Here is a 27,786-nt window from a genome sequence, read left to right on the forward strand (position 1 = left end):
GCTTTGTTCCTTAATTGCTGACAGAAAAGTTTATGGTTGAAAATCAGAGACAACTGCTTAAAACTTACCCATGTTTGGTGCAATATGGCCTACTACTCTGCCTCTCCCCCCCCTCCCCGAGTTCCTTACAGAGCACTATTTTCTCTAACTCCACTTACAGTCTGTGAAAAGCAGTCGCCCTTGATATGTGTTCTGCACAAATGTCTGGGGTGTGCTGACAAGGCATTCCAAGGTAGCTATCTAGGTTTCTGCCTGCTGTGAGTGACTTGGGGTTTTAGGAAAAGAATTATTTTGGAGAGAACCTCCGAGGCCCGCGATTAAACCGAAAACGTGTGATTCCCCCTTCCGCCCCCCCCCACACGTTTATTCCGAGGTAAGTCCCAGTGAGTTCTATGGAATTTATTCCTGGTGTAGCGGGGAGCCCGATCATTTGCATGCTTACTACAGAGTCACCCCTACGGAGTTCTACGGAGCTCACTGCCAAGGCTTACTTCCGAGTAAACATGTACAAGATCGGGCCGTTTTCCGGGCGGGGGGTCAATTTAGACGTTTCTCAGCGTCCCCTTATGTCACGAATGGGAGAACTTGCTCTGATCGGCTTGCCGGGGGACAGAGATGGCTGCGGCTGCTGCTAACCCAACTCCTCCGGCGTGTTTCTCTGCGCTGCTGGGAAGCAAGGCTAGCGGGACTCGGTCAGACGGTGGCGTAGCGCTACGAAGCGCGGCTTCCCCCCTTTCCAAGCCCTGCGGTTGCTGGCGGCTGGGCCGGGCCTTTCTACGAAGGGAAAGGGAAGGGGCCCGGCTCTTCTGACGTGTGAGCCTGGGATTGGCGGCCTCTCTCCCTTATAGCAGACGGGAAGGTGCCTCGCCGCTTTCCCGGGAGCGCTTCGGGGTTTCTCCAGCAGAGCGAGCTAAGCAGGCACGGGCCGGAGTGAGTGCCACGTACGGGGCAGTCGGGCGGGCCGACGGGGGGGAGGAGGAGGCCGGGTCACCGGGGTGGGCGAGTCAATAAGCAGCCGATCGCCTCGGGAGTGGGAGGCACGGAGAGCGCAGCGGAGCCGGGTCTATGCCCGAGAAAGAGGGGGAGGGAGGCGGAAAATGGGGGGTGGGGAGGGAGCGGATTGCCGACGTGGAGGCAGAGAGGAGGCGCTGGCACCGGCTGTCCTTCAGTGTCCTCGCCGACAGAGCTGCTCCCCCGCTGCCTTCGTAGACGGAGGCTAATCCGAGCGGGGTAAACGCTTAGCGCCCGCGCTCTGTCTCTCGGCGGAGGGGCGAGGAGAAGGGGCGGGGGAACCGATCGGGCTACGTGTCACAACCGCGCACCAGCCGATCTCCTCCCCCTCCCGACTCAGCCGCAAAAACTTTGCACCAACTTTCCTGGCCAGGCTCTTCTTGCCTCCTCCTCAGAGCCTTGAAGGAGGAAGACCATCGCCAGGCCAGGCGCAGTCTAGGATTCTGACCTGAAGGAGCCAAAAGAAAAGGCCGGGGGCGGGCAAGAGAGGCATCTCTGTTCTCTCTCTCCCCCTCCGGTTTGGAGCAGGGCCCCAGGCAGCATTCCTAGTCCTCTGGCAGGAGGAAAAAGGGAGACGTGGGCCTCAAGCCTACTAGCCAAATCACCCTCCTCAGCGCCGGTGTTAGACTATGGGGTGCCCTTGGCAACATCCCTGGGGGGGGGGTGCTCCACCCTCCTCACCCCATCAGGCAGCCTAACCCTCTTCACCACACCACCAAGAGAGAGAGAGAGATAGTGTGGGCAAGTAGGCAGAAGTGGTGGATCCCATTCTGTGGGTGGCATCACGGGAAGGGCTGGGGCCCGTGGCACTGCCCGGAGAGTGTGTGGAAGCTACCACTTCTGCCTGCTTGCATGTGTTCCCTCACTGAGCCTAGGCCCCACTACCATGACCCCCAGAGGGAGGGCACTGGCAAGGGGGGAGAAGTGGCTGTTCAAACAGTGATCTCGGCCTCATATTTGCTCACTTGTATGCTCCCTCCGGGCAGTGCAAAAGTGGGAATTGGGCCCAGCGATTCTAATTCTTCCTACTATGCTGCCCAGAGAGTGAGAGCACACAAACAGTGGTGGTGGTTGCCCCTGTATTTGAGAAGCCATGCTGGGCTTAATCCTTGGGTCGAATTCCACTTGCCACAGTGAGTGCTCTGCTGCCCTCTGGCAAACATGAGGACTTGCCAGTTTCCTTACATCTTCAAAGATGTATGATGGATGGAGAGCTCCACCACATCCTAAATTGGGAAGAAGACTGGGTGTTGTTTGGAAGTGGCATGACCAAGGTGCCGAAGAGCCTTGGCCATGCAGATCCTATCCAGCGCCCCCCCCCCCGCCCTTTCTTGCTCCGAAGTAGGAATGGTGGTGGGGGGTGAAGAGTTCCACACCACAGCTTAGAGGTGCTGCTTGGAGTTCCTTAAAGCAGTGCTGCCCAGCTGGCCACCTTGCCCATCCTTCTCTTGGGAATGATCAGGTGGGAGGAGGGGTCAGTGGTGCTCAGGGTGCCCTCAAGTAGCAGCACCCAACCTGGCACATTCCCCACTGGCCAGCTTGACAGGCTGGAGTGTGGCTGGGGGCTGGCAGCCAAATTTTCTGGCTTGGGTAGTGGGGCAAGCCAAAAAATGGTAGACCACTGACTAATCTTCAGTATTGCATTTCCTGAAGGGGAAAGCTCAGGAGAGCAAGCAAGAGGATGAGGCAGCTTCTACTTGTGTGAGCAGTGGATGCCTGTGCTTTCTCTCTTGGGCACTGCAGGGGTATGGATTGGATCCAGCAGGTGAGATCCTTTCTGCAGCACTGCTTAGACAGAGAGCAAGTGGGCAAAGGCCCTAGCTTGTGTGCACGGTCTCTGGGCAGTGCCACAGAGCCCAAATCACCCTGCTGCTCAGAGAGAAGCCGAGCAAGCTTCTTCTGATTCACACACTCTCCTTGGGCAGCTCTGCTGTCTCAAATTCTCTGCCATGCCACCCAGAGAGTAAGGGTGAGTGGGTAGATGTAGTCTCCTCTGGCCTGCACTGTGTACCTCCCAGAGTGTGAGAGGGCAGTTGAGTGACTGGAGGCAGTGGCGGCTGTTGCTAGCAGCAGCTGCTCGCTTGCTTTTAGGGGCACACAAGCAGCAACTGATTGAGATTGGTGGGCCCTCCTGAAGTACTGGGTCTTCACTTCAAGATGAGGCTGCCAGGAACTTGGACAGCATTGGTTCTATCTATTTGCCCCTTTTATGTGAGCTTCTGTACCTGTTGGCAAATTCCAAATCCCACACAAACAGAAATGCCCTGTAGTGGACAAACTGTAACTTTCTGTAGACTGCCTGCTGCTCTTAAGTTTATATGGGCACTTTTCCAGAGATTATTGCAAGTTGCTCTGTTGGAGCCAAGGATTTTGAATCATTCAAAGCACACATGCCTGTAGATTTAATGGAAACCTCACTCTTTTCTTCTTTTTTGTTCACCACCGGCCTTTTGGGATTGGCTTTGCCTGCAATTCTTGAGTAGTCTGTCAGTACACCAGTGCCTTCCCAGCAAGACTGTGGTTCCCTGAGCGGGTGGATGGGCCTGCCAGGGTAGGGCAGGCTTTAATTACAGACCTTGACCTTGTTTCTCAGCACATGTAAGAAACAGTGAAGTATTGGCCATGAATAAGAGCAAGGCCCAAGGAAATAGCAAAGGCAGGTTACAAAATCTGTATTCTGGTCTTTAGTACCATGAGAATGAGGGCAGTTGTCTCACAGAGGAAGTCTTATTACTCAAAATTGGTTCATATGCAAAAGTAATGTCAATGTCTGTCATGTAGAAGCCTTGCTGTGGGTGTTGTCTAGCAAGGAAGGGTGTGTCAGTGGCAATAAGGAGTTAGAATTGTATTGCGAATGAGCCGGATGCAAGGGGAGATGTCTTGACCCTGATCTTGCAAAGGCTTGCATGTATTTGTGGTTGTCCACAGACTTGGAAGTGCTTTGATGTCAAGGGACTAACCACAGTGTTGAAGGCATATGCAGAATCAGGCTTTTGCAGAATCAGTAGATCTTGGCTTCTTGAATGTCATGGTGGGTTTGATTTGGGGATGGGAAGATGTTTGGTTTTCCTCTAGGTGTGTTTCCCCCTCCTCTTTTGTAAAGGTGGTGGAATTGGTGCTAGGGCTTAAAATACTATATAGAGCACATCGGAAGGTATCTGTGAGTTGAGAGCCTGCAGGTAGGTGACTCATGCTGGGTCTTTGACTCATGGTCTGTGCCTAAGCAGTCTTGCAAGCCACTTATTCTCCAGTACTCCAGTATATTTTAAGCTTTTCAAAGTTTTTACCTGCTTTTCAGAATATTTTCACTTTTTTCAAGCCAAACACTTTTGAAGGTTTACATTCATAGTGTCTAGATCAGGGGTCCCCAACGTGGCATCTGCAAAGGAGTTCCCAACGTGGGCCTGCAGGTACCCAATTTTTTTAAAATACATTTTTAAATATATGTACGTGGATTTGTATGAAATGCTTACAACTGTCTGGCATGCATAGACTTCAGCAAAAGCGAACCAAATATCCAAATCAGTATCTATTTGAAGGTGGTGTCTGTATGCCACCCGCTCAAATATTGAACGTGTTGTAAGGTCCTCAATCCATTGTATTATAGGAGGTGAGTGTTTATCCTTCCACTGTTGTAATAACAGTCTTTTAGCTTTCAAAAGGGCACAGAGAATCCATTTATGCTGACTGTTAATTTCCATGAAGCAGTTAAATAATTTAAAAGAATATGTACATCAGTGATTATTAAAGACTGTTCCAGTACAAAACCTATCTGTGTAATAACCTCCCCACAAAAAGAAGCAACTACTGGACATTGCGAAAACACGTTTAAAAGAAGCATTAGCTGTATTGCACCGCCAGCAACAATCCCTTATTAAGTGGTGTCCAATAGACACGGAACAAAAGTTTTTGCTGAGAAAGATGCAGCCTAAAATCCATAGATGTGACAGGGAGACGCCAAAGTGGCGATCCACTGATTAAGCATTTTGTGGTAGGGTCCACAGCAGTTTCTCAAATTCCCAATGTGCCCACAGGTCCAAAAAGGTTGGGGATCCCTGGTCTAGATCTATATACTCCTGATCCTCATAATCTGTATCAGGAATGAGCAGGCTTCAGGCTTGTGGAATCTACTTTGTTTATAACTACAACCCCAAGATTCACTAGTTGGAGCCTGATGCAAAAGACATACACTTAGAATTAAAGAATTTTGAGCCCAGGAATTTGTTTGGAGAATGAGGTTACAGACCTACACAAAAATCCATGCCTGGTTACCCCAGGCTTCCTTCATTTGAGCAGTACAGTTTAGAGTGGGGGATCATTTTGTTTTTCTATTGTTAAACAACTGGAGGTTGAAAATCCTTGCCAGTGTACTGCAGATCATCCAGACATCTCTCAGTAGACCAGGATCTCCTCCCTTCTGCCCACCTTGGTATATATTATAAAGCCAGTAGATTATCTTTTATCTATCTTATATCTTATACAACGTTAACACATATTTTAACAAAATCTGTTTTTTGGACTAATTTAGTGACCTGGAGGGCCCCCAGATAGCAGTGCCAGCAGTGTCACCAGTGGAAGTCACTGTCCAATGTCCTGTGTATGTCTGTATTTGTTGGGGAAAACTTTAAAGGAGGCTGGCTGTGCTACAGAGCAAAGCTCTAGATGTACCTGCTATCTGCATTCCCAGAGGAAGATGGCGTGCACACCTGGAGCTCTGCTCTGGAGCACACCCATCCTCTTTTTAAGTTAAACACACACAAGACATTGCAGTGGTCACTGCTGCTGTGTCGTGGTCCTCTGGGCTGTGGAGCCTTGGGCCCATACCCCATGATCCAGCCCTGGTGGCACCAGCGAATCTGTCTTCTGCTGCTATATCTTTCCTGGTTTTCCCTTGTGTTAAATTACAGATTTACAAGTGAATTATTGCTATTCTTGTCCAGCCCAGATTTAGCATGGCTTATATCACAAATTGTGCTGGTTATGGAACTGAGTACCTTTGTGTGTCTGGTGCATGATTTAGAAGGAATGCTTGAGTGCAGTTAGTCATTTTTGGTTACCTTTACAGTAGAATACTGCAGATCAGGAAATGATATTTTGTTTTGGCCTTACTGATGCTGACAGACAACTTTTATCAGCCAGTCAACAGATCCCAAATCCCTGGCAAAAACCATCCCAAATCCCTGGCAAAAACTTGGCTTTTTCAAGGTCTTATGCTTGTAGCTGCAGCAGACAAATGAAGATTGCTATCCTCTACAATTTCTATAGCACTCTTCGCGTTTTGTAACTCCTCTTGGAGGGTTACTAGCCCTTTAAGATTTATCCTTTCCCTTCCCCCTCTGAAGCTGTGAATGGTCGCTGGTACAGGCAATGCTGAGGTGGCATTTGTGAAAACTACACGCGGCTCTATGCGGACACTGACACTCTACAGAACACTTCTGAAGTTTTTCCTCTCAGAGAATAACAGAATGGTTGGGAGATCCACCTACAGTTCCCAGGTGTGAATATGTACTAATTTTTAAATGAGATTTTTTTGAGGGGTGGGGGTCAGGGGAGGGAATGGCCAACGTTTTAAAAATACTTATTATTTAGGGAGAAAAGGTTTTATATTTTTCATATTTCAAAACAACACAAAATCACTATCTCCTACCCTCTGTTCTGATCTGACTGTTGGTTAGATATTGATGTTTACACTGTAATAATAAAAATAAAGTGCATACTGCCATTCTTAAGTATATATTCTCTTGCTTGAATATTGGTTGAATATAATTGGCCCTTAATAGAATACACTTGGTCAACCATAGACCAAGAGAATCAGTTTTTTCATTTAGTATCTGAATTTTGACTCTTTATTTGTTGTGAATACATGTTCATTATGAGTGTCCCAGAGTTTGTGTATCCACTCCATTCTATTAAATGTTACGATCTTTCCAGGGATGAACAATCAACATATATGTAGTAGTAGTCACCATAACTTGGATCAATTTTTTAATAATTGCATGAAGCAATTATATTTCTTCAATATAATGCAACAATGCTTATTTTCTTCAATATAATGCAACAATTATTAACATTGTGAGAGGATGAAATTGCTACATAAGGTTTATGTCCTTTATTTATTGATGAACCTGTACCCAGATGTCCTGAATGTTAGAACATTTCCACAAATGTACAAATCAGTTTCCAGCTCTCCGCATTGCCTCCAATATTTGTTTAGACCTCTGCTTATAAACATATTGTACCCTTTCTGGAGGAAGATACCAAAAAGCCATAACTTGGGGTGCGGTCCTGTACACCGAAGGTGCTAAAAGCCTTTCAGCCTGAGGGCCAAACTCTATTTCAGAGAAGCTCCTGGGGGCCGCATTCCAATGGTGGGCAGGACTGAAAGCAAAGGGGGCCCAAATACCAAAAAAATGCCAGCATATATTAGTTTAAAGCTCTTATTGCCTGTAACTAAGCCTTAGGAGAGATATTTCAACCTTTTAGAATGTGGGAAAACACTGCACAAAAGTGAAGAAACCATGAAACAATTGGTGGCTGGGGGAAAGGGGCATGTACTTCTTCGGACTCCAGAGGGCTGGATTGGGACCCTTGGCCTGAGGTTCTGCATCCCTGCAGTACACACTTACTGGGAATCAGCCCCAGTGTACCCAGTGGAACTTACTCCTGAGTAGACATGCCTAGGACTGCACTGTTAGAGTAATGTGTGTTTTTTTTAATGGTTATGACTTGCTGGAGAGTAGGGGAACCAGTCGAAATGGCTGACCATACTTCAACTGTGATTGCTCAAATGGCAAATTTTTTTTTTGCTAATAACCAATGTTCCTCTTTTGCATCATCAAAGCTTCCACCCTCACAGCACCTGCTATAAGCTTTCTCCTTTTACAATATGTTGTCATGAGAGAAAACTGAAATGCCGATGGCCTATAATTTAGGATTGATAATTTGTGAAGTATGGAGCCCCAATTAATTTCATGAGAGTAGAATGATTAGCAAAGCAAACTTTTGGGAGGGAGAGCAGCTAGTTTATTATGTGACAAAAAGCCTGCAGACTAATCCTTCACATATTTAAGCACTATTAGCCCTCTGAGAAAGGTTTTGAGTTGGCATCTAGCCATGTTGACATTCTTGGGCTGGCAGAAGTGCACATATAGCGGGGGGGGGGCATATTGGAAATAATACATTTGGGGGAAATAGTGTCAGACAGGCTATAGAGGAGGTGGTGGTTGACATTACAGAACAGCTATCCATGCTGGCTGTGGATGATGGAGGTTGTAGTCAATACAGCCGGAGGCCACTAGGCTGGGGATGGCTGTTAAAGAAATGAAGCACTGGCTATCTAGAAAGGAGACAGACTTTTTTTCTCCAGGATCAATTACCTTGTAGCTGAAACACTGGGACTGCCTTGCCTCACTCTATTAACATAATAAGGGCGCAATCCTATGGGGATAGGCGGCTGCTTCCAAACTCGGATCATTCCCGCCATACTTCTCCTGCCCTATATGTCTAGCAGCGGGCAGGCGGAGCCGGGGAGGAGGCTGCCAGACAACACGTAGTGTCGTACCAACATTTCCACCTTCTCCGCCCCAGAATGCCCCCCAGAATGCCCCGTTTTGGCCACTCTGTGCTCCTCTTCAGAGTGCGGAGTGCAGGGCTGTTCTGCGCAGCCTGCAGCGCAGAAGGGGAGGGAAGGTCGGTTCTCCAGGAACCAGCCTCAGAGTGCGGGCTCCAAGGTTGGTACCTGGAAAACCAGATATACTATGGCCCTGTAGCCGCTACCTAGCAGCTATAGGATTGCTCCCCCCATCATGAAATACTGGGCTTTAAGAGGAAATCTGATAGGTGGAATCGCCATATGTATGAGATCGCACAAAAGAGCATGATCTCCGGCACTCTTTGCATTTGTTTTTGTGATGACTTCAAACTGGACATTGAAAACAAACCTATAAACCTTAACTTCATGGCACAGTCAAATACAAATCTGACTAAATAAAACGTTTAAAAACATTTTAAAATAGTCCTGTTTTGGCTTTTTAGTTGTGGTTGTCTCTTTAAAAAACCTAGAGTAAACTTTGATATGAGGGACAGCCAGAGTTCCTAAGGTGACAGGTCACATGCAAAATAAAATGTTCACATATGGCATAGTGCCATACTCCTCAATTTATTTATTTAAATATTTATAGACTGCCTTTAAGGGTAAAAAAAACCATCACAAGATGTCTTGCATAAAAACACCAAACTACAGTATGCACAATCATAAAATACAGCATCAGAATTTCCATAAAACAGTAGTATAATGCAACACCGTGCAACTAAAAACCAGCATCGTTAATTGTATCATGTGTCATCTGATAGCTAATGTAGAAGGGAGTTCTCCTTGCTCCTCAAGTGTCCTGGGAGGCAGTTCCCAGGAGGCATAAAGGAAAGCAAGGAGAAAAAGTAGAGCAGGGGTGGGCGGACTTCAGGCTTGCAGAATCTTTGGGATTTTTTTTTTTTTTTTACCCCTGAGAACCATTGGTGGAAAAGGCATACACTTGGATTTCTAAAATTATTTAAAATTGTTTTATATACGAGCATTGAGCAGAGCCCACAGTCCTTCCACAGAGAAATCCACTCATGGTTGCCCCTAGCCAGGAGTATAACTAGTGTAATTTAGAATGGTGGCGGAGTAATTTGTTATTGGCACTGTTAAACATTTGGTAGCCAGGAGCTCTGGCTCACCCAAATCACCCAAAGATCTACCAGTAGATCTAGATCTATCTACTATCCATCCCTGCAGTAGTGTTTGGGGGAATAAAGTGGGTGGTGCTTTAGGCATGAAGGTTATGGGTAGGGGATATATACTGGGATATGAGAGCAGGACAAAGATTTGGGGTTGGACCTGAGAGCAGGTAGGAAGGCAGTGGAGGGACATAAGGAGGGGCATCATATGGCCAGAATTTCAAGATGATTGATTTGGTGGTGGAGTTCTTGACAGAGGTAGAAGGGGACTTGGAGCAACAAAGGAAAACTACAGGGAAGAAAGGTGCATTACTTCAGACTCACAACAAGAGTGGGAACCAGCATTTTTGCCAAGGGAGCAGAAGGGAAGGACTATTCTTTAAAAAAGAAGAAGAAAAGCCATGCTGTGGGCAACGTCTGGGAGTCCCTCTGGGGGCCTTACCTCACCCCCACTGCTGCTGAATTCACCGTGGCAGCCAAATTTGCAGCAGTTTTGCAGGAAAACAAGATATCTGGGGAGCGTGTGCCTTGCTTTCCAGCAAAATCACTGCACTTGTTGCTGGCAGCATTATTTCAGTGGCAGGAGAGTACCGTGGGGGCTACTAAAAGGCCCATGGGGGGCTGTGTGTTGCCTACCCCTGTTGTAAAGTGATGTACTGAATTTGGGGAACAAAGGAGAGAAAAGAGTCAAAGATAAAGCCAGGGCTATATGCCCATTCAAAAGGGTGGTTGATGAAGTCAACAGATACAAAAAGTCCACAGGGTTTCCCACTTTCTCTCCTCATCCTTCCCCAGATTGTTTACAGCCCTTGTCTGCAACTAGCTTTCCAAGAGGGCCACTTTGAGTTGAGGTTGATGGAAGGCCCATCTCAAGTTGGCACTCAGCAAGTCCACTGCCATAACCATTGCTCTTTCCACATGCTCCACTTGCCTCTAGATGGGCAACTGGAGGGCCATTTGTCTACCTTGTAGCCAGAGTTGGCCCTGGGGTTGCCAGTTTCTGAACCTAGTCTACATAATGCCCCTATTACTATTATTTCTGTGCTTCCTAAAAGCCACCTACCAGCAGCTTCTACTAACACCTTAGGTCCATCTTTTGCTGCTTCCTGCCCCAACTGGTGGCTCTGTCATCTCTCCATTTTCCAGGCTCCTTCACCTTCACCATCTGAGCTCTTTTGGTCCCAGTTGTGGTTAGGAAAGAGAGGAGGGAGGAGCAAGTGACTTGGAGCCATTGCTTAATACATTTTGATATATGTAATAGAACATGGTATTCCAGAAGCCGCAGTCAACATGACCAATAGTCAGAGGTTATGGGAGTTGTAGTCCACTGCATCTGGAGAGTTCCAGGTTGCCTACCCTTGTGGTATATCGTGTTTCTGAGATGGGCAGGCAATACAGTTTTGAAGCTGGGCCAGAACGGAATGGTGAAAGTCTTTGAAAAAGAGCACATGCTACTTTAACTACAGCTAAACTAGCAAGATAAAGAGAGGTCTAGTTCTTACACACAGCCAACTAGGTGATAAGCCTGTGCCTAACTGTACCACTTGAGACTACAGGTGGAGGCTCCCATGATGGAACGTTTCTCAGTACACATTTTCTTTTTCTCTTTTGCTACACATAAAGACAAGATGTCAGGGTTGTAGCCTTCTCCCTGATATATGCTAGGTTTCTCTCCCCCCCCCCCGGTGTGTGTGAGAGACAGACAGAAGAAGCATTCTGACATATTATTCCTCACCTGCTGTCTGAATTGGTTCAGTCCAGAAACAATTTTACTATCTCTTCTGCTGGTTGTGAAAATGAGGCCAGAAACACGTCTCTTGATTGTATGACATCTTCACTTTGTCATATTGTGAGACAACCATATCTGCCCTTCTGTCCACTTCTATTAATGTAATGTTTGATGTGCATGACACTTCACAGAACAGCAGTACAGTCTACATTTAATTTTAATATGTACCCTTTATCTTAAATGTCTTTGGGAATTTTACTCTGATTGTCCAAAACAGGCGTCTTAAGTTTCAAATGTTTGCAAAGAAGTGTTTCCAAAGTATCTGAAGGCTACCCAACGTTGGGGATTTATTCCAAATGAGATTAAGGGCACAATCCTATGCATGTTTAGACAGAAAAAAGTCCTACAACTCCCTACATGCTGGGCGTTGTAGGACTTTTCCCTGTCTAAACATGCATAGAATTGCTCCCTAAAGGTCCTTTGTCAGGGTTGTGATGGTAAGACACCTGTTGTGTATGAAAAGGAGGCAGAAAACAACTAGCAGAAATAGAGGGTGAGATGGTAAAATCCACCAAATTAACCTGGTGTCCAGTCTGGAATACAACACCTTTTAGGATTAGCTTAAAAAAGGAATACCCAATAAATAATGTTTGAGAAGCAGTTCTGTGTATTGTCTAGAGTATAATCTAGTTAAAGCTTCTAAGGGAGCAATCCTATGGACGCTAGTCAGTGGCTAGACAGCCATAGAATATGTTGGTTTCTGGGAACCAACCTCTCCTCCCACACGCTGCCTTGCAGGCAGCTTGGAATGGCTCCGTGTTTGGAAGAGGAGTGTGGAGCGGCGAAAACGGGGTGTTCTGGGGGGTGTTCCGGGGCAGGAAGACAGAAATGCTGGTATGACCCATCCTGTGTGTCATCTGGCAGCTGCTTCACCTGCTCCGCCTTCCTGTGGCTAGACAACTGAAATTGGCTGTCTAGCCGCAATTGCAGGGTGGCTGAAGCATGGAGGGGACGATTCCCTCTGTGCTTCTCCTGCCCTGCATTGAAAAGGCGGTCGTTTCCAAGTTTGGAGGTGGCCACCTATACCCATAGGATTGCACCTTTAGTGTGCCATATTTACTCCAAAGTAGGTCCTACTGTGCTCAGTAGACCTTACTCTATTAAGTGGGTTGGATCCAGATTTAGGCACATGCAACGGGAGTGGTGGAAGCAGATTTCCCTACTCCCTATAACAGTCTCTACAGCCCTCTGAAAATGCTACACAAAAGGTTGGAGGAACCTGCTGAATGGGGTGAGCTGTGGTACAGGGGAGCGCCCCAATAATCAGGTGGAAGCACCTTCCATGAGCAGAGCCCTTCCGTTACTGGAAGGCAGATGTTGGATCCAACCGAGTGTGTTCAGGATTGCAGCCTAAGTGATCGTAATATGAGGCTGCCTGGGAGAAGTGCATTAAGCATTCTTAAGTCTTTTGGTTTCGTGGAGAACAAATAGTTGGGGATTGGGAATGCTTGTTCTGTTTGATCTTGTAGGAATCAGCTGGACTTCGAAGTGTGTGTACTATTTCAGTCCTTGTTGTAGTGCATTTAATTGTATGTAATGGCTTCTATTAACAAAACACTAACCATTTAAATTACAATGGTACACAATTTGCCCTTGCTCTTTGAAAATGCTGATCGTGTTTAAAATCTACATTATGGCTACATGTGTGGTGTGCATGCATCCTTTCGTCTTTTAAACACAAATCATTTCTATGAAAATAACAGGAGTCCAACACTTGCTAGAGGCCATTTTTAAACATTTTGAAGCCTCTGTATGGTTTACCACTTTCCCCCTTTAGAGTTTGAGAACGTAAGAAGAGCCATGCTGGATCAGACCAAGGGTCCATCTAGTCCAGCACTCTGTTTACACAGTGGTCAACCAGCTATCCATAGGAAACCCATGAGCAGGACATGAGTGCAACAAAACCCTCCCATCCATGTTCTCCAGCAACTGGTGTACATAGGCGTACTGCCTCTGATGCTGGAGGTAGCATATAGGCACCGGGACTAGTAGCCATTGATAGCCTTCTCCATGAATTTGTCCAATTCCCTTTTAAAGCCGTCTAAATTGGTGGCCTTCACTACATCTTGTGGCTATACAGGTTTTCTGTTTTTATGGGGCCAGGTATGAATAGATCTCCTATTCCTTCCAGGATCCTTTGAGGCTTTTATGGTCTGATGCCCAGTTCTGCAGTCCCTTAAGCTTCTCCTTGTTGTTTTCCTCTGTCCTTGCTCTTGAGATTTCTGTCCTCTCATATATTTTTGTGGTGCTGGTTGAGCCTCATGACTCTGCAAAGTAGATTTGAGGATTGCCAGCAATTAATGCTCTAAATTCAATGCCCTCTTCCACCTTTCATCTCCCTTGTTCGATAGCCATCGTAATCTTGATATCCATCACCTGTATCCTCTGCCTCTCAGAGGCTCTTCTTTTCTATGTCATAGGAAAGGGAGTTCATGTGCATGTTAAGTTTCTCTTCCCATCTGCTGTGAATGAAACAAAAGGGCACAATCCACCACAACATTTTCTGGCACAAACTCCTTTGAAATTGACAGAAGCAGTGCAAGAGCATTACTGCATGTTCATTTTGTTGGGGCTTACACAGAAAAATATTGTGCTGGGCAATGCTTTCTAGGTAACCTAACTTTCCTTCTGAATACGTATTCTAATTCTTCCTGCTGTCTAGTTCTTTGCAGAAAATTTATTTATTTATTTATTGCATTTATATCCCGCCTTTTTTCCTCCAAGGAACTCAAGGCAGCGTACGTGATCCTCCTCCTTCCTCCATTTTATCCTCACAACAACAACCCTGTGAGGTGGGTTGGGCTGAGAGTCTGTGACTGGCCCAAAGTCACCCAGTGAGCTTCCATGGCCGAGTGGGGACTAGAACCCGGATCTCCCGATTCCCAGTCCAGCACTCTAGCCACTACACCACAAAGGAAAGTCAGAAAGTGGATTGAGCGTAACAGGATTAGAACTAACAGATATAGCTATGGAATGTTGGGGTTTTGTCATTGTTTCTCACATTTTTTAGTAGCTAGTATTGGCAGAATCTAGGGCTTTTGATCATCTGAACTGTCTAGAAAAGGGTACAGTTGAGGGAGTGAAACCTTTTGTACAGGAGTAGTGTGTCCTTCTCCCCAAAGTAAAAAATCAGACAAGGCACAGAGATAACATGATTGTGTTGCAAAAGTAGAGTTGAATGGGTGTCTCAGTTAAGAGATAAGTAATGCTATGTTACCTGAGGATTTTAAGCAAAGAGTTATTTGACTTCCCCTGCTGGTTAAGATAAAGTGGCATAACTCTGAATCTCCACCATCAGAAATCTGCCAGACTTAGAACAGGATAAAATACATACAAATGACAAATAAAAAGAAATTTAGATTGGGTTGTTTCTTTTTTAAATTATAGTAAATTATTTTTAAACATAGACTATCAATTACATTGCGTTAAATCACCTTGTTTATGCATAAAAGAATGATGGGGGAATCCTCAATTTGAGGGGGGGGCACATGTCATAAATGGTATGGTTATGAGCTTTCTACTGCACCCACAGAGTAGCAAGAATCTAGTAAATCCCAGACTGTGTATTACCAGGATCATCCATAGAACCCCATATGTATGATCTTGGAGGGCAAACAGTAGGACTACACTAAACCCTTGAGCTTTGCAATGCGTTCCTTTCGAAATTATGAATATTTCTGATAGCTACTAAATAGCACTTTTCGTCTAATTGTAAAATACTATGTTGTCCAGTAGCTGTTATCCCTTGCTTAGGGGAAGTTATGGATACAACCCAATCCTCTTAGAAGTTCACTTTATTCACTGTGTCATGCTTCCAAACAAGTGTGCATAGGATTGCAATCTTTGCCTTAAAGTAATTTGATTTCCTTGCATATGTACACAAAGCAAGCAGATATAATTCTACAGTGCCTATGGGCTGCGTGCTTAATGGTTCTGAATTGTGCTCGTTGGTTGTATTTAGTTGCAAACCAATGTTTCCATTGTTTTTATAGTAACCAGTTAGTACGCATGCTTGTTAAAGAAAAATATGGATTTTGAAATGGGAAACATTATTTGAATCAATAATTGAAAACAGTCCTTTCTTTGCTGATTTCACCTTGATTTAAATCAATCCACCCTGCAACACCTTGGGGTGGTTTCTTTTCTTTTTTGCAGCACTTGCATACACTTCAGAGCAAATGTTTTCTTTGCTGAACCCTGATAACAACTCAATCAATGAAATGATAATGATCTTAAAGAGCGGTCATTTGTGTTTTGACAGTGTACCAGTGGAAGCTAACATCACTGAAGACAGCAACTTTCTCACTAATTGTGACCTGACATCCATTATATTACTGCAGATTTATGATTAGTTTAATTAGAATATGCACATTATGTTAAGTTTTTGTGTGGGCTCTAGTACTCGATTTAACTGGGCCATCCTTTCCAGATGTAACTTCTCATGAAGCCAAGTTATCTTTTTCAGGGACCTGATTATTCTACTATGATTCCTCCCCAATCACCCAGCCACTCACAGCCAGCAGTACCATGCTCTCTTCCTGAAGATCATACAAATGAAATCAGTGATCATTGAAGGCAGGTTGCTTCATTCTTAACTCTTACTTTGAGACTCTCTTGTCTTCTGGCATCCTCTTTTAAGATGTTTGAGACAGACTTAGCAATGTCATGGTGAAGTACTAGTTCCCCTCTACTCAGCACTGGTTAGGCCTCATCTGGGGTATTTTGTCCAGTTCTGGGCACCACACTTTAAGAAGGATGGGGACAAACTGGAGAGGGTTCCGAGGAGGGCAACAAAGATGATCAGGGGACTGGAAACAAAGCCCTATGAGGAGAGACTGAAAGAACTGGGCATGTTTAGCCTTGAGAAGAGAAGACTGAGGGGAGATAGGTAGCGCTGTTCAAGTACTTCATCCTGGAGTGCAGGACACAGAATGATGGGCTCAAGTTACAGGAAGCCAGATTCCGGCTGAACATCAGGAAAAACCTCCTGACTGTTAGAGCAATACGACAATGGAACCAATGACCTAGGGAGGTAGTGGGCTCTCCCACACTGGAGGCATTCAAGATGAGGCTGGACAGCCATCTGTCAGGGATGCTTTGACTTAGATTCCTGCATTGAGCAGGGGCTTGGACTCAGTCTTATAGGCCCCTTCCAGCCCTACTGTTCTATGATTCTATGTTTCTGTTTGAAGACAGAATAAATCAGGGGAAACTAATTTTGTTTCCCCAACTCATGTCTTTAAAATGCATGCAGGGAAGCATGGAGAAAATGACTGAAGATGTTGATTTCTGTAATACTGGGGTGGCCAGGCATAAGGCCAACACAAAGTTGGCCAGCTTCCATGAGGTTTGCCACTTGCCTATTTCTCACATTAATTCTTTGTGTCTTTGTTCATTATCTCATTGAATAGACCAGAAAATGACATCAGAGTTGCCCCAGCTCCTTCAGAATTCTATCTTTTCCAGGTGATTTGTGGCTATTTCACCTCCAATTCCTCAGCTGCCTGTCATCTTCTCTCACTGTTCTTCAATTTGCCCTATAATAATTGACTAAACCCTTCCAGAGCAGTGCCTCTTTCTAGCTTCCATTACATACAGCAAAATTTGAGATCACAGGTCTTCTCACTCAATAGCCTTTTGAATGCTGCTTCAGTTTGACCAACTGTCTGGGACTACAGAAGTGCATTTCTTTCCCTTCCTTGCACCTTGGATTTCTAATCCTTTTCCTTTATCCAGAGAAAAACTTGTTTCCTGCCATTGTCATGTCCGATATTACAGCTGTTGCTCCCTGCTTCCCCATTATCCATACCCTTCCTGCTAAGTGTGGCTCATTGTCTGGGGTCCAGCGGAGAACACCCCAATCAAATGTCTTTGTAGCCTTTTCTTTTACCTGTCACCACCCTTGGATTTTATTATAATTGTTTTTATGGCAAATCTTTAAGCAGTGCTACCTTTTGATGCAGGATTGTTATTCTTTCCACCTGCCTACATCACCCACAGCTATTTTCTGTAGTCCTAGAAGCTTTTCCCCACCCCCTCTCTGTACTGTGAAGGAAGAAGTGTTATCCAGATACCTATGTTATTGCACCTCCACCACCATCCCAGTGACTTATTTCTATAATTTTAATGTATCACGGTGGTATCATCTCTAGCCCTTTGGTGACCATCCTGGTAATTAATTTATTCTGTGGTGGATAGGACATCTTACCAGCCAGTCTTTCTTTCTGTTTTCTGTTGCATTTTTTTCTTATAAAGATGAATGCCTGTATCATCAGACAAGTCGTCTTAAGCCTCTGTTAGACAATTACTTAATGTAGCTTTTTACACTTCAGCTTTTCACCACTCTGCATGCCTGTGTATTTTTATTTAAAATTATTTTTAGGCCGCCTTTAAGGGTAGAACCCTCTCAATATCCAGTGTTAGTCTAATGTAAGTCCCATTCATTTCAATTGGTTTACTCTAAGTAGGACTAACGTTGACTACAACCCAGAGATATTCAGTGTCTGTAAGTGGAGAGAAACAATGATGTTTCTATCAACCCAGTCACCATTCTGTCTTCAGTTACAGTGCCATCCCTTTCAGGGCACTGTGAGGTCAAAAGGGTGGAGCCCTTATATGTCTCTTGCTCAACCCAGCCTAAACCCAGGTGTGGAGTATAGGAAGCATATTTGGTGTCCCAGATTGACTGACGGTACTGTTCCTGCCTCATTAGAAGCAGTTGCATGCACTGCCTGTGCTTGCTTATATCCCTGCCTTTATTCCTCCCACTCCACCACTTCTCAGGCCTAATAGTAGCTGCCACCAGTTTTTTATGTGTGTTGCCTCTTGTAATTTTATAATAAAAAATGTTTTGTAAATGAGTAGGTCAGTTTTTAGTATTTGTTAACCCTTGACGTCTTGGTGTTTCCATGGATTTATTACTAGAGTATGCATCAAGTAAACTAGTAACACTTCCCTAGTTTGCTAGCAACAGCCCTTTCTGACCTGACATGAACTTCTGAGGATACTCTTTATTTCTTTATTAATGACGAAGCAGTAATTTACTCCTGGAGTAAATTTTATTTTGTTCATAAATAACGTCGTCTCGAATTTCTGGTGTTAACTGCTATGCAAATCTGTGCAGCTTCTGTGGGGACGATGAAACCAGCAGCTGTGCTGTAAGGTTACATTCCTATTGGGCAGGCGCTAAATGAGGTTACAGCACCCAAGCATCTCAACTTGAGCCTGGCCTTCCCAGAGCTTAGCTTAGACAACTAAACTCATACCCAGCTAATGGGAAGTTCTAAGAAAAGGAGTCAGAACCAGAAAAACTGCTGCACTCAGTCATGCAGCACCAGATCAGGCACGAAGAAGGGTAGAAATTACATGATCCATCATTCATCGCTATGGTGCTGATCATTTTAGTAAGGAGAGCACCGCACAATTGTTCCTATTTTGCAACTTGCCAAGGCTGTTGGTCATGGTGGAGCCTACACCATTCCCCTGAAACTCTAAAACAGTTTGATTAAAATAAGTTGGAAAGGTGTAGCATAGTTAACATGCTGCTTCCTGACTGTATTATCTCACTTGGGGTTATAGGGCAGATTGTTTGTTCTACAGGTCTGAGCAATGGCGACATGTGCGAACAGAAGTACTTTCTATTCCTCAGCTGGGCAGATGCCACATTGATTTCCCACCAAGCCCTCTTGTTTGAAGAGTGACATGTCCTGAATAGTGACATGAATATCCACTGTTGGCTGTTGCAGAGCACATATTCATGTAGTCTGTCTTGGCTTAACCTTGTGGTGAAAGCACAGTTTACCCCAGTTTTCTATGCAGTAAACCAATTACCAGTTACCATGACCAAGCATATACCTTCTTAATTACTGTTTAAAATCATACAGTTTTATTTACCAATTCCAGGGCCAGCTTTATGTCCTAATGCCACCCATTCCTGATCTATGCACAGTTTGTGGCAAATACGTTGGCCCAGCCCAAATGTATGGATTTAGATTAAATCTTTTTTCCTTCTGGATCTTGTCCAGAGAATGACAGCTTTAGGCTCCTGACCATATCCTTTGTTTTCTTTTTGAAGTACTAAGTACACACTTCTTAGGTGGCAAAGTTGTGGTTTTTAGATTTAGTTTAAAAGGTAGGGAAATACCTGGACGCTCCAGCTTCTTCCAAGTGGATTTCGCTTGAAACAAATGTTGTTGCTGCGATGTTCAAAGTAGATAGTGGCCCTACCCATAAACACTGATTAGACTCTCTCCCTTGCTCCTGTTTTGTAAGTTGTTTTGAGCGGGTTTTCCCAGTGGCACAGGTATTTGTGGTTAGGCATCTGACTCCCACTGAAATCCAGTAGGGACGTTTGGAATCTAAAGCTTGCCCATTTGTTTTCTACAAAGAACTCTAATCAAGCTGGGAGCTCTTATCTCGTATAAAAGCAGGTAGTGTTTTCAAGATGCTAAATACACATATATGTGCACAAGTTGGGCAATTGTGTGTGTGTGTGTGTGTGTATGTGTACCTGAGCCTATAATTGCGAGAAGCTGACTTCATAAAGCTCTGTACTTTTCTCAGATTCTGATTTTAACAAAGTGCCTGATTCGCCCAGGCGCCATTAAACTACATTCCTATCTTCTGACTGATGTCAGTTTTCTTGGCAAGTTTTTAATCTGTTAGTTTCCCTCTGTGTGTCACACAGTTGGAGATGCTTTTACAGCCTTTAAATTCCAAATTCGTATCCCACATCTGCTACTAATGTACTGTTTCTTAGCTTAACTTAGGGTAGTTTTGTGCAAGAGAATAGATCAGGAGCCCAACCAAGGTCCATAGGCCAGGCTTTTCCAACCTGGTGCCCTCCAGATATTTTGGACGACAACTCCTTGACTGTTGGCCATGCAAGCTGGGGACTGATGGGAGTTGCTGTCCAAAACAACTGGAGGGATCCAGGTTGGGAAAGGCTTCCATAGGCAATCTAACTTGGTAACTGATATTTGCAGTAGGACTTTATGAGATGGTGCAGATAATGCCCGACTCTTTGCTATACAAGAGGACCCAAGACACTCTAACCCAAAGATTGATTTGTTTAGAAAACAAAACGTTAAGTGACATTGGTACCTCTGTTTAGACAGATTCATGGTATTTGTCCTGTGTTGTTATAACACCCTGTAAATAGCAATTTGATTTAGCCAAACTTTGGCTACTCTCCACAGTTATTATATGTGGTTGATTTGGTTGCGGACTGCGCACAGCTGGAGCTTTTTCTGAAAGCAAAGGAGATTATCCTCAAGTGAGGTTTATCTCTTCAGCTGACTGATCTGCATGAAAAAGGAAAGCTCTGACTGCATAGTTCTCAACTTCTCAATATATTTTTGGTGATGTTCCACTTGTAGAATTCCCTTGCAAAGTAAAGCCACATGATTGGCCCATTTAGATGTTTTTAAAAACACTTCTGTTTTCACAGGGTTTTGAACTCTGGGGTACTGGAATGTGGATGAACTGATACGTCACCGCCTTTTTTGTTTATCGATTTTAAATATAATCTTTACTTGTGATTTGTACTATATTCTTTTGTGCGGGTAGGGGATGACTCTTGTTGAAAGGCAGATCTCAAATTTCATTTAAAAGATAATAATTTATGTTTTGGATCTTGGCTCAGGTTTACCAGAGGGACTTCCAGGCCAATGACATTGTATTATTACATCTATTGATAATGGACTTCTAGCTCTCCTAGAGCTGAATAACTTTTTTTTTTCCTTCTGAAAAGCAGAAGCTGGCAGGCTGACAAACAGGCAACTCACAGGACGGACTTTCTGGCTACTGACCATTTAGCTGGTAAGTTTACAAATCTGTATGGTGAAAAGGGTTATATACCCCTTTGGCCCATGGTACTTCTGAACATGTGGTTTTTGTAGCATCCATCAGCCATTCATGGATTTTACAAGTGTACATATAATAATCTCCTAATTACCTATACCACAGGGTGGTTTCTAAGGGGTCTACTCAGTGCACCTTTGTAGCCTGGTTAACAGTATTGTAGTTTGGATTTAAAATCCAAGTTCCACCATTCTGCAAGAAAAACGTTGCAGAATGTGAAATATTATAGCAAAAAGCCTTCCTCGGCCATATTGCAGAAATGGATTGTATTACCATATGGAACACAGAAACCAAAGACTAGACCTTCACATTTGTGTGTGTGTGTTTGTTTTAAAGCTAGTATTTTAAGAGTATATCAAATGCCCTATATATTGCACTGGAAATGACTGGGGCTACAGTTCTCATAGTTGGCTAAGGTTCCTGCCCAACACTGAAAGTGGATTCCAGCCTTCTTTTAATGTGATTTATTCCTATCATTCTGGTAACTACTTAATGTTAGTTCATACCTTGAATATTCTGGTTCCCTCTTAAAAACATTGCCCAATGTTGTTGCTGTTTTTAAAGTACAAGAAAAGGTGATAAAATAATTAAGAGGAGAGATTCTACATAGATTCTTAAAATACCTGTACTAGTTTAGAAAGATGATAATTAAAGGGAATGGCAAAGAGGTATATTATAATGCAGAGAAAGTGAAAAGAGATTATGTACTCTCTTTCATAATTTAACTGGGTATTGCCTAATTCTTATAATTAACAAGCAGCAGCGTTAAAAAGGAAGTACCTTTCACACAGCCAACCTGTTCCATGAGATGTTTGAAGGCTAACTTTGTCTAATTGGATCCAAAGTAGTGCTGGAGAGTTTTATGGTGTATAAGGCCTATTAGCAAAGATGGTGTCCATGCCTCACGGTGTCTTTTACTTCCTGTTGTCAGAAACGGGAAACTGATATTGTTTGAATTCCTGTTTACAAGAAGCTGGACAGCTATATTTATTCTGACATATCTGGAACTGGCTGTTGTTGTCAGATTGGCTAACGAATTAGAAGAATGATTTTATACTGTAATATAATGGATGGAGTGTCTGTTAACTAAAAATATTGTTTCACATACAGCAATGTTGATATGAAACAGCCTGTGGCAGAGGTTATAACTTTGCAATAGGATAGTACTTGAGTCTATAAGAAATGGCAAAAGACCTTAACAACTGGTATATGGTAAAGGATGGTTTTCCATGCAGCACTGGCATTTAGGATATAGCAGGGCCTTATGCGTATACATCTTTATATGCTTGGTGTCCTGGTCATGTTGAAGGTTCTGCGCTTTGGATAGCCGGGAGCATGTGAGGTCAACATGCCCTGTTGCATGTAAAAGTTATTTGCTGAGGTTGTGTGTGAACTGGGCTAGAGTTGCATCCATAATAGCACAGTATTTATGGTAGATGGAGCAAAAGCACACTGATTTTAGTCAACAATTTTCCTAGATGATAACATCTTTTACTTTACATTTTGTAATGCTAAAAATCCCAGCATTTCTATAGTGAAACTGTTACAAATGCTGTTGTAGCTTTCTGTCCTGGATCTTTAAGGCTGTTGGAGGGGAGTGGTGATAGCACTTTACCGCTATTTCTAGATAGAAAATAAGTACCATCATGCTATTGCAGCCATCTTTCCCAGCTTTGAAGGACTTCTAGGGGCAATACAGTACAGCAGTGACAGCAATACATCGATTGCCAGGGTTGGCTGGGAAGGATACCATGACACAACTTGCAGCCCTGGGAAAGATTGTTGTGGCTAGGAGGAGGTGATCCACATGCCTGCTCAACCAAGGACACTTGTTACATATGCCAGGCGAGTGGTCAGGTGTGCCACTTCTACTTCAAGCTACATTCATTCATACATATACATATACATATATATAAATGTAGCTTGAAGTAGAAGTGGCACAACTGACGCTTATATATGCCATACTGGTGACTATATATATATGCCATACTAGTGACTTATATATATGCCATACTGGTGACTTATATATATGCCATACTGGTGACACATATATATGCCATACTAGTGACACACACACACACACACACACACACACATATATATATATATATATATATATGCCATACTAGTGACTATCATGACAGTCTCTCCTTTCCTATAACCAGTGGCATACCCGGATTGTGTGTGGGTGGGAAATCGACCATGAGCTCCGTGGCAGTTTTGACCCAGGAAAGTTTTGCTGAACATCGCAGCGGCCTTGCTCAGCAGCAAGTGAAAGGTAAGACAGCAAGACAAGTTTACTGTAAATTCCCAGTAGATAACAACTGCACAGAAGTAGTTTCTTCTGCTGCTGCTTAATTGCTTTGTGTCTTGTGGGAGGAAGTCCAAACCAATTTTCCTGGGGGCTTCTTGTTCCATGATGCTTAAATGGAACAATAAAATGCTCATGTGGCATTGAGTTAACATCAAAATACAAGGGTAAAATTGGTTCAGAATTCAAGTTACTAAATATGTAAATACTCCTAGTTTCTCCCTCCCCGCCTCCTTTTTCACCAAGCTATTCCTTTGCCATCTCTAGGTACTGCACTGTATTCATTCATCCTCTCTCTATGTGGCATACTTATATACTCCAGATCAGGGGTGGGCAACTTGTGGCCCTCCAAGGTTTTGGCTGACAACTCGCATAATCCCTCACTATTGGCCATATTAGCTAGGGCTGATGGGAGTTGTAGGCCAAAATATCTGAAGGGTCACATGTTGCCCACCCCTGCTCTAGATCCTGTGGATTATCATGGGGCTAGGTTAATGGGTAGAGAATCCTCACTTAGAGCAAGGGGTTGGTCTAAGTTATCTTTGGGTCATTTCTAGCCCTATTCTATACTTGTAGCCTTATCACATTACCATGCACAGCTTCCCAAATGATTAAATATTTGTTGTTCTTCTGTGGCTTTCAGAGTGCTGGGTTGAGCAAGGTACAGTGTGTGAGCAGAAGCCCTGAGTGCTCACATTTTTAATTCTATTGACTGATTCTTCCATACAATCCAGTCAGCTGATCTTATCAAGAGAATATAAAGACAATAAAAAACATTATGTTGCCACAGAATAGCATAAGTTATAGGTAGATGTAGATTGAGCAGTAAATGGAATTTAATAAGTGTGATCAAGTAGCAGGGCAGCTTATCAATGGAGTCTCAGTCAGTGCATGATTCCAAGTAGACCGTGGATGAAACTGTGCGAAGGTACCATAAATGAGTTGCACAGATGGCCAAGGACTCATCTAAGTCTATGGTGCAGCATAGCTGTATTAGTGGGATCAACTTGCAAGCAAAAGTAGAGGCATTCTGAATAACCTCCTGCCTTAGTGAAATATTAACAAAACAAGTAGGGGGAAATCAGTTAGTCTGGTTGTAGCTGCTGGTCCTCCCTTTCTCAATAGGAATATTTCAGCAAACAGTTCGAGGTCTGCTACACAACAGCCAGTGTTAGTAAATAGCTTGGAATTAATTCTCAGCGGGCCATTCTGACATTAGAGATAATTGAATGGATAATTTGTTTTTCTTTATGACAAACATGCATGCCTCAATTCTGTTGACTGTAAGGAGGAAAAAGTGTGACGTGCAAGGATACTAGGCATATGTGTAGGCAGGATAAACTCTGATTTCTACAAGAAATGTGGCTTTCTTATTTTTTGATAGACAGAAATGACCACTGATGGCTTAGCAAAGAGAAAGCAACTTAATTTTGATTCAGTGATTCTAATGACGTGTGGGCTGTATTTTTTTGCCACCAACCCAGAGTATGTTAAAAATGGGCAGGAGGAAGGGGGAATTCTGGTGACCACCATCTGTCCATCAACTCCTTGTTTCCTCGCTTGCTCCACTGTAGTTACAGCTTTAAATGCTGAAGAAGAGAATGATCCTCCAACCTACAAGGATGCCTTTCCCCCTCTTCCTGAGAAAGCAGCATGTTTGGAGACAGCCCAGGAACCTGCTGGTGCCTGGAGCAAAATCCGACCAATCAAGGCATCTGTTATCACCCAGGTCAGTACAGAGAAGATCTCCCCAATGCTGTTTTCCTGCCCTCTGTATGAAGCAAAGATTGGGCATTTAAAATGAAACTCTTCTGGTGTAAGCATTGATGGCTGATGCTTTTCAGTAGCCCTGCCAGCATGATATTGCGGGGAAGAAAGTATTGTAAGCAGAAAGTCTGATTGACCAGGCCTAAAGACTTTGCTTGGAGGAGGGCGGAATATGCCTGACCTTGCAGTTTGGGAGAATTCTGTGGGTGTAGAGTGAGGCATTCCCATATACTTGCCCCATTCAGTGACTGACATTGTAGCCCTGAAATGAAATCCTACAGCAAGACTCCTGTGCTAAACTAGAGGGATGTGCAGAGTACCTGACCTCTGAAAGTAATTTCAATCTAAAAAGTTAAAACTATGTTTTGTGATGGCATAGAAGACTTCCTTATTTGCACAGTTAATGTTGTGCCTAGAATTTTTCATCAGTTGAGTGTTTGACAGTGCAATGCTATACATATAAGTGAGTTCAGTGGGGCTTACTCCGAGGTAAATGGATCTAGGATTGAAGCCTACATTTCTTCATTATAGTTGGGGTGGTCTTGCCTGCTCAGCTAAAGGTGGGTAAGTTTTTAGTTCTTCCAAGTTGAACAAAACATTGTTTTATTTGAGCAGGTGTTCCATGTGCCACTGGAAGAGAGGAAATACAAGGACATGAACCAGTTTGGAGAGGGGGAACAGGCCAAAATCTGCTTAGACATCATGCAGAAGACGGGAGCTCACCTGGAGCTGTCTCTTGCAAAGGATCAGGGACTCTCAATCATGGTCTCTGGCAAGCTAGAAGCAGTGATGAAGGCTCGGAAAGAGATCGTAGCTCGGCTTCAGACACAGGTGAGTGACTTAGTTCTCTTTTCTTCTCCTTGTATGACCTTCCTAGGGCATGGAGAGCTCTAGGTGTCAGTGCTTATAAAGTGTAAGGTTGTTTTTAATGGACCAACTCACCTTTGCACTGCATCTTAAGGGTAAAATGGGTAGCCTGGAAAGATGCCAGAATTAATCGCCTTGGTAGATGATATGAGGAGGGCTCTGGATAGGGGTGAATGCTCCTTCCTTGTTCTCCTCGACCTCTCAGCGGCTTTCGATACCGTTGACCACGGTATCCTCCTGGACCGCCTGGAGGGGTTGGGCATTGGGGACACTGTATTGCGGTGGTTCCCGTCCTTCCTCTCCGGCAGGTACCAGAGGGTAGCACTGGGAGAGGAGGTTTCGGACCCGTGGCCACTCACTTGTGGGGTGCCACAGGGTTCCATCCTCTCCCCGATGCTACTTAACATCTATGTGAAGCCGCTGGGGGCTATCATCAGGAGGTTTGGGGTGCAGTGTCATCAATATGCAGATGACACGCAGCTCTACCTCTCGTTCAAATCTTCACCAAGGTTGGCCGTAGAATCCCTGTCCAAATGTCTGGAGATGGTGAGTGGCTGGATGGGGAGGAATAAGCTGAAGCTGAACCCTGACAAGACCGAGGTACTTTTGGTGGAGGACAAGAGGAGGCTGGGGGATGTTGACCTGGTGTTGAATGGGGTACGGCTACCCGTGAAAGACCAGGTCCGCAGCCTGGGGGTCATTTTGGACCCCCAGCTGTCCATGGAGGCTCAGGTGTCAGCTGTGAGCCGGACAGCGCTGTATCAACTCCATCTGATACGGCGGCTGTGCCCCTTCCTTCCCGACCATCTGCTCCCATCGGTAGTACATGCCCTGGTCTCCTCTCGTTTAGACTACTGTAATGCACTCTACGTGGGGTTACCCTTGAAGACGGTTTGGAAACTGCAGCTGGTACAGAACGCGGCGGCTCGCCTGATTAAAGGCAGCCGCCGGCGAGATCACATCACTCCAGTGCTGAAGGAGTTGCACTGGTTACCAGTTGTTTTCCGCGCGAAATTCAAGGTGTTGGTTTTGACCTTTAAAACCCTATATGGTTGCAGCCCAGCCCATCTTAAGGAGTGCCTCCAGCAGCACCAGACAGGCCGCTTAACAAGATCAGCCTCGGATGGCCTTCTGTCTGTCCCATCAGCCAGGACAGCTAGACTGGTGGGGACGAGGGAGAGGGCCTTTTCTGTGGTGGCCCCCACTCTGTGGAACTCCCTCCCTAGGGAACTCCGTCATGCCCCCTCTTTAATGAGCTTCGTCGTGCATTAAACACGTGGTTGTTCAGGCAGGCATTTGGGGTGGGTTAGGGTATTTTAGGAAATGTTTTTATTGTAGAATTTTATTGTTTTAAACTGTTTTATTGTATGTTGTACATCGCTCAGGGTGGCTGGGTGACCAGCCAGATGGGCGATTAATACATTTAATAATAAATCAAAATAATGAAAATAAGGTTCAAAAG

The 27,786-nt window shown here is 44.4% G+C and overlaps 1 protein-coding gene across 8 annotated transcripts in view; it reads left to right on the forward strand.

The window, feature by feature from the left end:
* The window catches only part of HDLBP (high density lipoprotein binding protein), a 69,911-nt gene that overhangs the window by 13,432 nt on the left and 28,693 nt on the right, over positions 1–27,786 (forward strand). Inside the window, exons 1-6 of one of the 8 annotated variants that reach the window (XM_084847022.1) lie at positions 870–930; positions 6,354–6,506; positions 21,270–21,337; positions 23,545–23,657; positions 25,265–25,419; positions 26,073–26,288. In XM_084847022.1, coding sequence (XP_084703148.1) covers positions 23,582–23,657; positions 25,265–25,419; positions 26,073–26,288 — 447 coding nt within the window. In that variant the 5' untranslated portion in view covers positions 870–930; positions 6,354–6,506; positions 21,270–21,337; positions 23,545–23,581. Of the gene's footprint in view, positions 1–869; positions 931–6,353; positions 6,507–21,269; positions 21,338–23,544; positions 23,658–25,264; positions 25,420–26,072; positions 26,289–27,786 lie in introns of those variants that run through there. The other 7 variants (XM_084847019.1, XM_084847024.1, XM_084847023.1 and 4 more) reach the window with 7 other exon arrangements.

The sequence above is a fragment of the Heloderma suspectum genome, chromosome 3, assembly GCF_057233095.1.
Source record: "Heloderma suspectum isolate Gila_16-S chromosome 3, 16-S_ref, whole genome shotgun sequence".
NCBI lineage: Eukaryota > Metazoa > Chordata > Lepidosauria > Squamata > Helodermatidae > Heloderma > Heloderma suspectum.